This window comes from Varanus komodoensis, unplaced genomic scaffold (assembly GCF_004798865.1).
Source record: "Varanus komodoensis strain SLA01 unplaced genomic scaffold, ASM479886v1 scaffold41, whole genome shotgun sequence".
Taxonomy (NCBI): Eukaryota; Metazoa; Chordata; class Lepidosauria; order Squamata; family Varanidae; genus Varanus; species Varanus komodoensis.
Window position 1 is genome coordinate 5,740,078 of NW_025335954.1, and position 12,746 is coordinate 5,752,823.

Genomic DNA, 12,746 nt, shown 5'->3' on the forward strand with positions numbered 1-12,746 from the left:
GAAAAAAAATGGTAATCCTCAGCCAAATAAGCCAGTTAAATTGAAACCCTGTACATGCCTACTGGGCACCAGAGAATCCAATGGGACTTTCTCCCAGGGAAGGACGTATATTTAGAATTGCACCCTTAGTCGTAGTTGCTGATGGATAGCAAGATTTTTAGCCAGCCTTTCTGATGCTTCTGCATTCATCAAAGCCACTTTACATTCGTTAAAATCACACTTTGTGAAAACATACTGATAAAGGCAGATGTGAAACAAACATAATTCATTTTATTATTGTATGAAGCAAAGTTGTACGCTGCCATTGCAGAATGCTTAAATACATTCTTCCAGGTTGCTTTTAAAAAGCAAGTTTCAAAGTTGGTGGAACAACCCCAGACTTACTGCACCCTCCAGGGGCTCTGGCATCTTTCCTCTGTGCACCTGTTCTAATATGCCAAGTGCTTTGTAGTGCTCCGGTATTTCCACCACAACGTCCCTGCAAGGCAGTTCCACGAGTCACATTTTTCAGACTCCGTAAAAGCCGGGAGAAGGCTGTCGAGTGCTTCCCCTGCCACGGCGCTACTCAGAACGGCGTGAGAAGCCGAAATCCCGAAAGGAGCGCTGAACAACCGTTTGCCGTGCCCTGAGAGAGGGGTGGGGATGGTCGTCCCAGTAGACAAAAGCTTGTTGTGTATGATGGAGCCTCGGGGAAGTGTCCACCGATATGATTCAGGATCATTTGCAATACGAACTTTTTGCGCAGTCGCAGCTTTGCAAACACTTATGGGTTTCTTGCGGGGATGGGGATAGTAACCCATGTGGATTTCCGCAGAGTTTATGTTTTCAGGTGGTGCCTGGGGGATGGAAGAAAAGATAAAGGGCCTGCAAGACGGGGAAGGCAGAGGATGAAACCTGACCCGCGTGTGGCACTCATCGCAGAATTCGCCCGCTTCTTTGGCCTCTGGCACCTAGGGGGAGGCAGAGCCATTCCCCTTTCTAAGCTGCGCCTCCGGCCCCCATCTTTCTCTTTCTCCTACGTTAGAATCAGTTACTGCGGATAAAACTCCGGAGTGGAGAGGCGGGGAGCCTGAGGAAAGGGTCCCCGAGGCCGAGTGGCCGAGCCGAACTCGAGCCGCAAACGTGGCTCAGGGGAAGCTGGCGCGTTGTAAGGGGAGCCCCTCCCCACCTTCTGCGCCCTCCGCCTCCAGATTGAGGTACCCCCACCCCCTTCTCTACCTCCCGTACGATGCCAGAGCAGGGCGTTGGACTGGCTTTTGTTGTAGAGCCTTTGCGGGGCGGAGAATGGACGAACTGATGGCGTGGGCTTGGTATGCTTTGGGAGAGAGCGAAATTTATTCAAATACAGCTTTTTCTTAATGATGCGGAGACTGCAGTGAGTAGCGATTTATCACGATCCGGGCCGGAAACAGGAGGCCTTCCCTGAATCTGGAGCAAATCGAGCCATTCCTCTGGCTCTCCCCCGCGGCGTTTTTCTTTCTTTCCTTCCTTCCTTCCTCCCTCCCTCCCCCCTTCCCTCCCTCGTCTCGCTGGGCAGGGCAAAGCGCCCCCTTTCCCGCTCGCTGCTGCATGACAGGGAAGCGAGGGGTTAAGCCACCTCGCCGGCTTCCCTTCCCACGTCAGGGCGCGCGGGGGGGGGGGGAATCTCCTGGGTGCAGGTTGCATTGCATCTCCCTGCCCTTTTCCCCTCCGTTCCCCGCGGTAAAAGCGACGCGTCTTCTCCGTGTCGCCAAGGAGGGCCAGTCGATTGACTTACCGGCCGGCAGGTGCCAGCGGGAAGCTCTGCGAGCGGGCCCCGAGAAGCAGCAGCATAGATGTCTCTTGGGTGAGGCTCTGTCGGGTCCAGGCCGGAGGATCTGGAGAGGAATTGCACAGCTGCTGATGCTTTTGAAAAGCAGCAACCTCGCTTAGAGGAGGATTCTGGCAGCAAGTGCCATCCTCACAGCTGCCGTAAGGGATGGCTCACATTCAGAAGCCAGGGCTGGTGATCTCTCATTACTCCTGCATCCCCGAGATGTGACTCTTGAACAAAAAATCAAAAATCTGAAGTATCCCCATGTCAACCTGTGAGGTAAGTGAGGCTGCCAGACTTGAAGTCCCCAAGCCTTCTATGTAACTATTACCGTATCTGATGGGATTTATTCCAACTAAGGTGTGCATTGTAATCTGAGATAATGATTTTCTATGTGAGCTCCTTGTTATGGTCCAAGTCCCAAGCCTCCTGGTTGTGCTTCTTTTCAGTGGTGCCTTCCTCTCCTGTCACTGTTTTTATTATATTAATATCCTGCTTTTTTACCTGCAAGGAACTCAAAAGTAGCTTACCTAATCCTCCTCCCTATTTTATATCACAACAATCCTGTGAGGTGGGGTTGGTTGAGAGCCAGTGGCTGGCTCAAAGTCACCCGGTTAGCCAGCTTCATGGCCAAGTGGGGACTAGAACCCACATCTCCTGAATCCCAGCCCAGTAGTCTAACAGCTACAGTGCAGGGGCTTTCACTGTGAGTTAAAAAAGGAGAAGTGGAGCTCCATTCCCATGTTTTGCATACTTTCAGCTCATGTTTCCACACAGAGATGTAGGCCTCCGCTGTGTAGCTGTTGTGTGTAGGGTGGGTGGGTTTCACGGCTCAGAGCAGAGGCATGAATCTGTGTCCCCTACATAAGCATTGACCCACTCATTTAGCTGCATGCCTGGTAATCATTCCACCCCATGCTTGCCCCTTCTCCTTCTGGATATTTGGGGGATTTATAGGGTGCTGGGCCACCTTTCCTGTGGTTTGGAGCTGGTTCCGAGCCTGCCTGCCTGCAGGGCCTTGCTCCATCACCAGGAACAAAACACTGGGTGAGGCCTGCTGAGAAGAGGGAGGTAGGCAGTGGGGGGACGGCCTTTCTTTTTAACTCATTATCATCCCAGAGAGCCTATTGGCACCCTCCCTTGTCTGTCATACCAGGCCTCATTGTGCTGCTAATCAGAAGGAGAGTGTTTGTGAGTGGAATGGCAGAGAGATCTAATGGGTATGTGGCACATGCTTTCTTAATGGCTGTAGCCCACATGGATCTTCCATTTCATCCGTGCTTTCTGTAGAGTTCTTGACAGCTGTTTTCAAGAAGAACACACACACAATTATTAATTTCATTTCTATACTGCCACTGCCAAAGCTCTCTGGCCAGTTTACAACATATTGAAAATCATGTTTGTTTGTCTTCAATTTTGCTTATTGCATTGAGCAGGTGGGGGGTGTGTGCAGGTGAGAATTGCCTCTGTGACATTGATGCAGCCACAAAGTCTGCAAAGAGGAAAAGGCAAAGTCTCCTACAGCTCTGCCTATCCACTCCACACCCATTTAGCTGAAGTGCTTTTCAAGTTCAATCAATGCTTGGAATGTTAAAAGATAACCTGTGTTTGAAGGACTAAAGTAAACTTATATGAAAGGGTTCTAGGTGCGCAGCCTACCGAGACTGCAAGACCAAAGAGGGAGAAACTGTCTGTACAGTTGCTAAGTACAGCACATAGGTCTGCCATCCTCAAGCTAGGAATATTTTTATCCCATATGCACACAGTGCCCCCACAGCTGGATTGGGGAGTGTGTATATTTTAAAATGCTAAAAATGAGTTACATGTTTATTAGAGATGAACGTATCTGCATACCAATGAGCCAGTTAATGTAATCGTTCAAACTTCTTAAATTTACAGTGAACAATAAGGTAGGAAATGTGTATGTTATATAATTATGCAACTTGATATTTTTAACTAACTTTAGAAAAGGCAACATGGTACTCTGCATAATTAATAGTTAACATGGTTTGTTATCTATCTGAGCAGAGGGGTTTATTTCCTTTGGAAGTCAAACAAAATGTCCTTATTTATAGAGTAAATATGTATAATTTTTAGTTTACGAAAGAATAAAAACAGGAACATGATCCTGTTGGAAGTATGCAGCATGGCACCTCCTGGATCTCAGGATAGATGGCTTGTCCAGTCCTGATTTCCCTTATCAAGCCCATAATAGCAACAGAGCGTATGACTTGGTGTGCCATATTTATAATGCTTATCTCAATAGCTATTTTTCCCAATTTTACTTTTTAAATAGAAAAACAGCTTTTGACCCCAGAGGGCTGTTGGTTTCATTTTTAGGTATCATTGTTAGCAACTGCCAGCAATGTGCATTACAGGGGTACTCTGTTTCAAGAGGATGAACCTGAGATGTGGGTGGGTCTCTAGATGAAACAAAGCTAATCCCACACTTACCTATCCTTAACTCTATTAGAAATATTCCTATTTGCAAAGCCATGACTCTGCTCCAGCACCATCTGCTAGATGAATCAGCTCTATTTCTAGGGTTCTAAAACTGCAATGTTATGTTTATTTTGTGCTGAAAGGGGGCTGCCTTATTTGCAACTGGGTCTCTTTGGCTGGAGTGGAGGAACTGAAACAGAAGGTGGCATGCTGTGACTGGTTCTTGCATGTAGATTCTGCATGGAGCAGCAGGCAGTTGAACTAGATGACCTTCAAGACCCCTTCCCAGTCTACTAGCACAAATGATTGCAAACCAAGATAGAATTCTCCTATTCCGGCCATCAGCTCTATTTGGCTGATGAACTTCAGCTGCAGTTGCCTCCACTGATCACGCACAAGCCAAGCAGTGAGGCAGCAGAAAAACCTTTTTGCCAAAAAGGTTGGGAAATTCTTGGCTTATGTAGGAATAGCACTGTCCTTGCTGAACTAATTCAAGACAATGTGATACAGTTCTGGTTATTTATTCAGTGAAATGGCAGAAACAATGGTGCTCTGTCATATTCTAACACTTAGCTTGAGAAATACAGGATCTGTAACTAATTGCCTCAGTTCAGTCAGTAGTTTGGCATTGCATGAGTGATTCCTTGGCTTATATACTCCCTACTTTCCTCTTCTGCAGTAGACTACCACTTACTATTTTGGTTGAACTGGGTAAGGAATGCCTGATTTGCCTATAGCAAACTTGATGTACAAATGCAGACTGAGCATTTAAAAAATCCCAAATGTTTGCACATTCCTGAATAGACAAGTGCATATGAAAAATATGTGTATATATTTTTAAAAAGTACAACCACAACATGTTGCAGATGGAATCAGGAGAGAGTTAAACTTTGGTGATGTTTGGGGAATTTCAGTGAGTTCAAATGGCAGTGGCTCTCCCATTCCTAGTCACAGCCTCCCATTTAGGAAGGGCAGGTAAACTGCTGCTTATTAAGCAATTTGGGTGCAACAGCAAACTAGGATTGGTAGAGAGGATTGGAGTATGGTGAGCACGGGGCATATGAGCCTGAGGCTTGTCATATGCTGCAGGGCTGGCTCTGTCATTGAGCAGAGCGAAGTGGCTGCCTCAGGCAGCAGATGTTGGGAAATGGCAGCAAGGCCGCTGAAGGAGACAGCTTGCGTGCTGCACAACGTGCCCCGCACTTGCTGAGTTACCTTTTGATCCTTAGGACTAGGGGAGGGAGGATGCTGTTCCATCACCTCTGTAGAAGAAACATTCGATTACCCATCCGGTTGGCAAGACAGACAGAAGGCTGAGCAGCAATGCAGTGAGGTAGAGCAGCAACCAACAGGAGATGTACATTGCATCGTACACAGTTTTAAAAGAGACAGAACATTTAGCTGGCCACCACAGGTAAGCTCCCGGGGCAAGGTGTTGACAGAGCCAGTGTGGTATCATGGTTAAAAATGTTGGACTGGGATGTGGGAGATCCAGGTTCTAGACCTTGCTTGGCCATGAAAACTCACTGGGTGACTTTGGGCGTTTTGACTCTGAGCCTAACCTACCCCACAGGGGTGGTGGTTGTGAGTATAAAAGAGAGAGGAGGGGAACCTTGTAAGCTGCCTTGGGTTCTTTGCTAGAGGAAAAAAGGGAAGGGTATAAATGTAATGTAACAATAATGGTGTCTGCAAAGATGAAGCAGGGCAAGTCCAGTTCCAGAAGCAAGATAAAATACAAAGATGGTGTCTCTGACAGATGGACATTTTCCAGATACCTTGGGGAAAATAAGAAGTGATATATAAGAAACTTAACTCAGTTGGAAAATTACTGATGCTTTACAGCTATATTTTACTTTAATATAGATAATTGTTTCAGCAGTTGATACTTTTGCATGTGTTTGTTTTCCTGAGCACCACCTTGAGTCTTCTTTTGAGAAAGATGTCTGAAAGGTTGAGGGTGATAAAGGTGACAGACTTATCCTTTGCATCCTTGCTTGATTAGCTCGACCTTCCCCAAGCTGGTGCCTTCCAGAGGTTTTGGAGTACAACTCCCAGAATTGATGACTGTTGGCCATGTTGCTAGGAGTTTTACACCAAAACACAGGAAGATGTTAGGTCAGGAAAAACTAATGTGGGTAAGATTCAAGCCCTGGTTGGTGGGGATTCACACTGTTCCTGGATGGGTAGGTAGAGGAGTGATGCAGCTGTCTAGTGGGATAGCTGGCACCTGGCACCTGGGAGAGGCGGCAGGACCTCATGGCAGTGTGTCTGGAGTTCAACCCCACCATAACCCAGTGTAGCAGCCTTTCCTGACTCCAGGTGGGCATTCTGAGATTTGCAGCTTAACACATCTTGAGTGAAACAGTGAGCCCACAGCATAACACACTTCCTCTTCCCAGAAAGCACTTTTCTTCCTCTTGCTACTGTCTTGGTTTCTTGGTTTTAATATACTCTAAGCTTAAGAGAACACTGTTAACTAGGAGGCTTTATTTCCCAGTCCTGTCCTGGGAGGAGTCCATATGCTGGGCAGGCTGCTAGCACTTAGACCAGGGGGATGGGGGGGGGGAGGTCCAACTTTTCTTACCTGGGGGGCCACATGAGGACTTTGACACAGAACCCAGGAGCGGCACAATGAATCACATTTTCATATCATAAAGTGTTTGCAATATGTTTATTTTATTTTATTGGTGGGCCTGTGATCACTGCAGATCTGGCCACAGTCCAAGCAGAATGACTCTGAGGAAGCCCATCCCTTTCTTCCCTGGTTCTCCTATGCCAGGGGTCTCAAACTCGCGGCCCGTGGGCCAGTTGCCGGGACGGGTGGGGCACGGGGGAGGGGCCTGCAGCTTCAAAGCACCAGCGGCGCCCAGGCCGGCCTCCGGATGAGCGGCCCCCCACCCCCGCGGTGGTGGGATACTCGATGCGGCCCAGCCTCACCCAGCCTCTACTTCCAGCGGCCCCCAGGTCAGCTGCGTTTGAGCCCCTGTCCTATGCAGAAACCTGCCCATGGGACACCCCCGCTGAGCCTCTCCTTCCTTCTTGGACTTGGTGTGCTGAGCCTCTTGTACTTGAGGAACCTTTGTGCTCATTAACTAGAGTGGCATGGAGCATGCTGGCGTGAGTTTTGCCAATAAAAGAATGGAGCAATGCCAAATACAAAAAACAAAACAAAACACCAGTTTGGGAAATTTAAGAAGTAGAACTGGGACTTGGTAAGAGTAATGGGAAGAACGGGGCGGACCGTTTCCAGATGTCAAGGGTGATTCATTGAGAGCAGCAGTGCTCACCCACGTTCAGTGTGAGGCCAAATTTGGGTTCTGAGAAGCTTCTGGCAGCTGCATTCCAGTCGTGAGGGGTCCCAAAGCAAACCGGCATAGGACAAAATTTCAACCCACTTTAGCTTGCTGCTCTTGCTATCTGTAACTAAACCTTAGCAGAGACATTCCTGCCCTTTAGAGTGGGAAATGCTAAGAAGCTGTGTAAGAATTGGTAGCTGCGGGAAAGGAGCTGGAGCTTGTGTAAGGCTCGTGGCCCTCTGCAGAATCCCAGTAGCCTATGTTTGGTCCCCGGGTTTCTCACCAGGGATTCTGCAGATGTTTTGGACTACAACTCCCTTAGACCCTGTCAGCATGCCCAAAGGCCAGGAACCATAGTGCCAGGGAATCCCAGTCTTGTAGCCGACAAGAATGTACACTTGGATCCACAGGGAAATCTTTGTTTTGGGAACCTCAGCAGTTTTATTGGTGGGAACATCCCTTCTGTGGAGAGAAACCTACAACAGCACAGTAGGGTAGAGGTGCATAATATTCTTGAACTCATCCATCTGCTTGCATGCAGCAAAGGGTCCAAAATACAACAAGAAGAAATGGGGCAGACTACTCCAAAATTTTATTAAAATGGAAGATCTTGCATTAATGTACTGTATAAAGTGTGTTTGCAGAACAATTATATTATGTACTTGTTGTGAGTCGCCCCTAGGCTTTGTTGCGATGGGGGCGGCATAAAATTGTTTTAAATAAATAAATAAACCAGCTACTACAAAGTTCCAGAACATATACAGAGTGTTTTTGCTCCTGGGTTGATGATGAGGGAGGAATAGGAACATTTCAAAAAAAAAAAAAAAAAAAACAAAACCCAAACACCCCAGAACAATATAAGTTAACTGTAAAGGGGCTATGATATAATGTCAAAAATGTTAAATTAAGTAAATCTCAATGATTAGCAGAATATTGATGTGGCTAAAAGAAAAGAACATGAGTCACATCTGATCCTGGATGTGGGGTTTGATATGTAAGAGCAGGCAGAACAGGAAGAACAAGTCAGGGCTTGATACATTGTACCACTGCTCTATAGACTCATTAGCCTCTGCCTTCCCAGTAGGCTTATCTCCCCAACTAACTTTGCAACACTGTAGCAGCCTTCTTAGGCAAACAGAAAGCCTTAGTCTCTTAAAGGGCCGGTGAATGCTTAAGCTCCAGGGAAAGGGAGCCTGGCTTGGAATTCTGGTTCTTTCTGGGCAAGAGGAGCAGGGACACTGCAGGTTTGATTTTATATCACAAAAGCACAGATAAGCAACCCTTCTCTATAAAGATTTGTGTGGATTACCCAGTAATATGAAATGTCATGCAAGACATCTGGAGGACCCCAGCTGGCCTACAGTATGGCATAGAGGAGTGACCAGAATAGGATTCTTCTACAGAAAAAAGATTCCTACTTATAGGAAAGGAAATAAAGCTTTCAGATCCCAGATATCTCAAAAATCTTATTGGAGACGTGTTGTTTTAGCTGTCTAGCTTCTTTTAATCCTGTATTTCATGAGACTCTAGAACAGAATGGAGATGGAATCGAGGTGTACAAGGCATACCTCATAAACGGCAGTACAGCTGAGCTTTTTGGTGACCCCAGTGTTCTCTCCCCATTATATTTGTCACCTCAGCCCCCAAGCTAGGCAATACGTGATACTCATTTCTATAAAAGCAATTTAATTAACAGGGGCTAAACTTTTCAGCCTACTGTGTGGTGTAAGGAAGCTTCATCTGCCTTTTCTTTGGAGCTGATTGGCGAGCTCTGGTTTGCATCCATCTGCTGAGTTTTCCAGTACTGTTACTGTATTTTTTCTATCCTTCCTTTTTTCCTCTCATAAGGAACCCAAGATGGCTTACATAAGCCTCCCTCTCCTCTCTATTTTATCCTCAGAATGACCCTGCCAGGTAGGTTAGGCTGAAGGGAGTGACTAGGCCAAAGTCATCCATTGAGCTTCATGGCAGAGAAGGGACTAGAAACTGGATCTCCTGCATCCCAGTCCAATTTTCAAGCAAAATATATTGTTAAAGTTGTTTCTTCTTTGGGCTGACTAGAGGTAGAGAAGGCATTTTATGTCTGGAGGTGTATTTTACATTTTTACAACATAGGGAGTGCAGTACAACAACAAGAGAGAATGTATGTGTCTCTGCTTCTTTCCTTACATCCAAAGACAGCCCACATTTCATTAATCTCAAGACTTGGTTCATGCTTTGCTTTGCCCCATTAGTCTTTCCTAAGCACTTAGCACAGCCCCAGTGCCTGCAGTTTCTTTCTCCTTGCCACATACTCCAAGAGGAAACAATGGAGCTGGGGGGATTTTTTTTCCCCTGGAAGGGTGAGGAGAAGGGTGTGTGTGTGGTTTTTAAAAAGGTTGGAGCCACATTCTTAAGCACCGTGGAGACTTAGACTTATGTGCAGCCTGGAGATGCACCACTGGAACAGCTGCTGCATCCAAGTTCTGCCTAGGCAGGGAAGCAGGCAGCAGCTGGGACTCCACGTAGAAGACCAAGAAAGACCGCTTTGTGTAGCATTTTGAAATGCTCGGTTTATGGGGTGGGTTTCTTCCAGAACAGAGAGAAGGTTTGGGTTAGGCCTGTTAAGGGTCATGGGGGTGGTGTGCAGTGCTGAAAGGAAGGTGTCCAGAGCAGTGTCCAGAGGCCATTCTGTTAGTACAAATGGTGTTGCACTGGGGAAAACTGGATTCTGAACTATGCACAAGGGAAAAATCTGTGTAAAGATATATCTGTGCAAGTGCCATTGTGCAGTTTGTCTGTACAACCCATTGTGCAACCTTGTCACACAATTCGTGCATTCCTTAAATCTTTTGCTACTTAATATATATTTTTTGGCTGTCAGGACAAATTTTCCTAATTGCTTGGCATGCACTGTTACCCTCAAGCAGCATGCATATCTGGGGAGGGTGGCTCTGTTTGAGAAAGTGTGGCAAATGCTAGCAAGAAATGGTGGCAATGCTCACAGAACGTGCATGTAGGAAATAAAAAGATGAGAATATAAAATTCTGGGATGCTTATATAAAGGGCAACTTAGAGTGGACTCCTATGGCTGGTAGATGCTGTTTGGCAAGCCATAGGAGAATGCAGAATCCCGTGCACAAGCTTGGAAAAGCCCTCCAAGGATGCAACCGGAGTGCCTTCCCTGCACCCTTGCAGTCGATGTGCTTCTTTCCACACTGGCTGCAGCTCCAGATATAGGAGACGGTCCTCTGAGCAGGCACTGGGGGCAGGGGGAGGCATTCCAGGGGGCAGAGCAGGGAGGGGAAGAGCGAAGGACTGCTGTTTCTACGAAGAGTCCTGGCAGCGCCTCAGCCTTTCTGCGTCACAGGATGGGAGGAAGTGTTTAGACCATCAAAACTGGCTGACTAAATGTTTGGGAAAGTGAGGTGACTGTGGGAGCAATTGTAGCCTCCACACTTTTCTCCCCCTGCTCCATTGGATGCCCGTGTTTGAAAAGTTAACAGCAGCTTCTAAGACGTGCCCTTAGTAAGTGATGAAAAACATTCTCATCTTCTGCCGCTGAAGGCATACCCAAAGAATGCAAAGGTGTGCATCATTTTCTTATAGGCGCCCCAGTATTATTTATTTATTATCTTTCCATACCACAAGGGTTTATTCAAATGTGCAGCTGGACATACTCTGTGCACTTGTAAAGCACAATTGTTCGGTAGCACCTTGTGTTTTTGCGGCATCGTGACTATGAGCTTTCATTTTTAGAAATTGTTTCCCACTAGAACAGTTCTTGTGCCTTGAGGATGGGGTGGGGATGCCTCAGATTCTTGTGCAGTTGAAAACCATGCTTGCAATGAAGCCTGCATGTCACCCGGTAGCCAACGCTCTCCGGGTGATTCACACTTTGGCCTTTGTGTAGTGCTGTCGCACTATGAACAGATATTTATTTCAGGATCACCACATCAGCCTTATCACATTCACCAGATGAAAAGGTGTGGACTCTGTAGTTTTTCTTTCACCTGAATTAGGTGTGTCCTCTATCATATGCTTGTGATTTACCACCCTCAAAGAATGAGCTGATTAGCAAGTTTTAATCAGTTCTGCAATGCTCACATGTTCTTCTTCACCTACTTCTGAATAGCAGCATCTTCTCAGAAATGCATAATGCTGTCCCATATTCAGCTTCTGAGCAAGAGGGTAGATATGTGCATGTGCAGGCAATGCAGACCAGGAACTTCTCTGTGGCCGTCAGGACAGGCTTGTAACGACAGTGAGCTGATTTGCACACACAGAATTATGCACTGTATCGCTTCAGGCTGCAGGTGAAACTTTTGAGTGCATCCCCACACTTCTGACTCGCTCTGTTCCTATGTTTCTAATATAGAATGAAATTGCAAATGAAATAAAATTGTCTGGCAGCTAAAATTCAAACATGGTAGAAGTAAGACCAGTATAAGAACCATTGAAACCAAGTCAACTCACCCGCCAAAGTAGTTATGGAAAAGGAATATTTTCAATTGGCACCTAAAAGAGAAGAGAGAAGATGCTTGGTGGATCTTTGATGGAAGTGAATTCCACAAGAGGAGCACTATTACAGAAAAGGCCCTTCTCCTAGCCATCTCCCCCTTTTCTTCACTGTGTTAAGAATTTTGGTTGAAGGCCCCAGATGAAGACCTCCGTGATGGTGTTGAGACGTGGAGATAGGCCTCAGATATCTTGCCCCCATGCCAGGGAATGATGCCGTTTTATGGCATTTATATTTATATCCTACCCCTCTTTGGAGGAGCTTGGAGTACTGTATGTGATTTATTTATCCATTTATTTATTTAAGTTATAGCCTGCCTTTTTTCCTTCCAAGGAACTCAAGGTGTCTTATAAAAGTCTCCTCTCCTCTCTCAGTCTTCTCTCTCAACAACGCTGTGAGGTAGGTTGGGCTGAGAGCTGTGACTGGCCCAAAGTCACCCAGTGAGCTCCACAGCTGAGTAGGGAGTAGATCACCTGAGTCCTCATCCCACACTCTTAACCTTTGCACCACATTGGTTCTCAATGATTTCCTCCCTCCTTTATCTTCAGAACAACCCTGTGAGGAAGTCAGGCTGATAAATGGCAACTGTATGAGCTGCTTAGCCAAGCAGGTATTTGAGCTCCAGCCTTCCAGTTCCAACCTGACCTTTTCTCCTTCATATGCCGGGCCACTTCTCCCTTCAGGCAGAAGGAGGCCACTGCCAGAGCAAGGCAGGTGC

The 12,746-nt window shown here is 46.5% G+C and overlaps 1 protein-coding gene across 3 annotated transcripts in view; it reads left to right on the plus strand.

Annotated features, from left to right (window-relative positions):
* Positions 1–1,710: 1,710 nt before the first annotated feature.
* B4GALNT1 (beta-1,4-N-acetyl-galactosaminyltransferase 1) overlaps positions 1,711–12,746 on the plus strand; it is a 51,446-nt gene continuing 40,410 nt past the window's right edge. For all 3 annotated transcript variants that reach the window (XM_044443270.1, XM_044443271.1, XM_044443272.1), the window contains exon 1: positions 1,711–2,071. In XM_044443270.1, the coding sequence (XP_044299205.1) occupies positions 2,057–2,071 (15 nt within the window). In that variant the 5' untranslated portion in view covers positions 1,711–2,056. The remainder of the gene's footprint in view (positions 2,072–12,746) is intronic.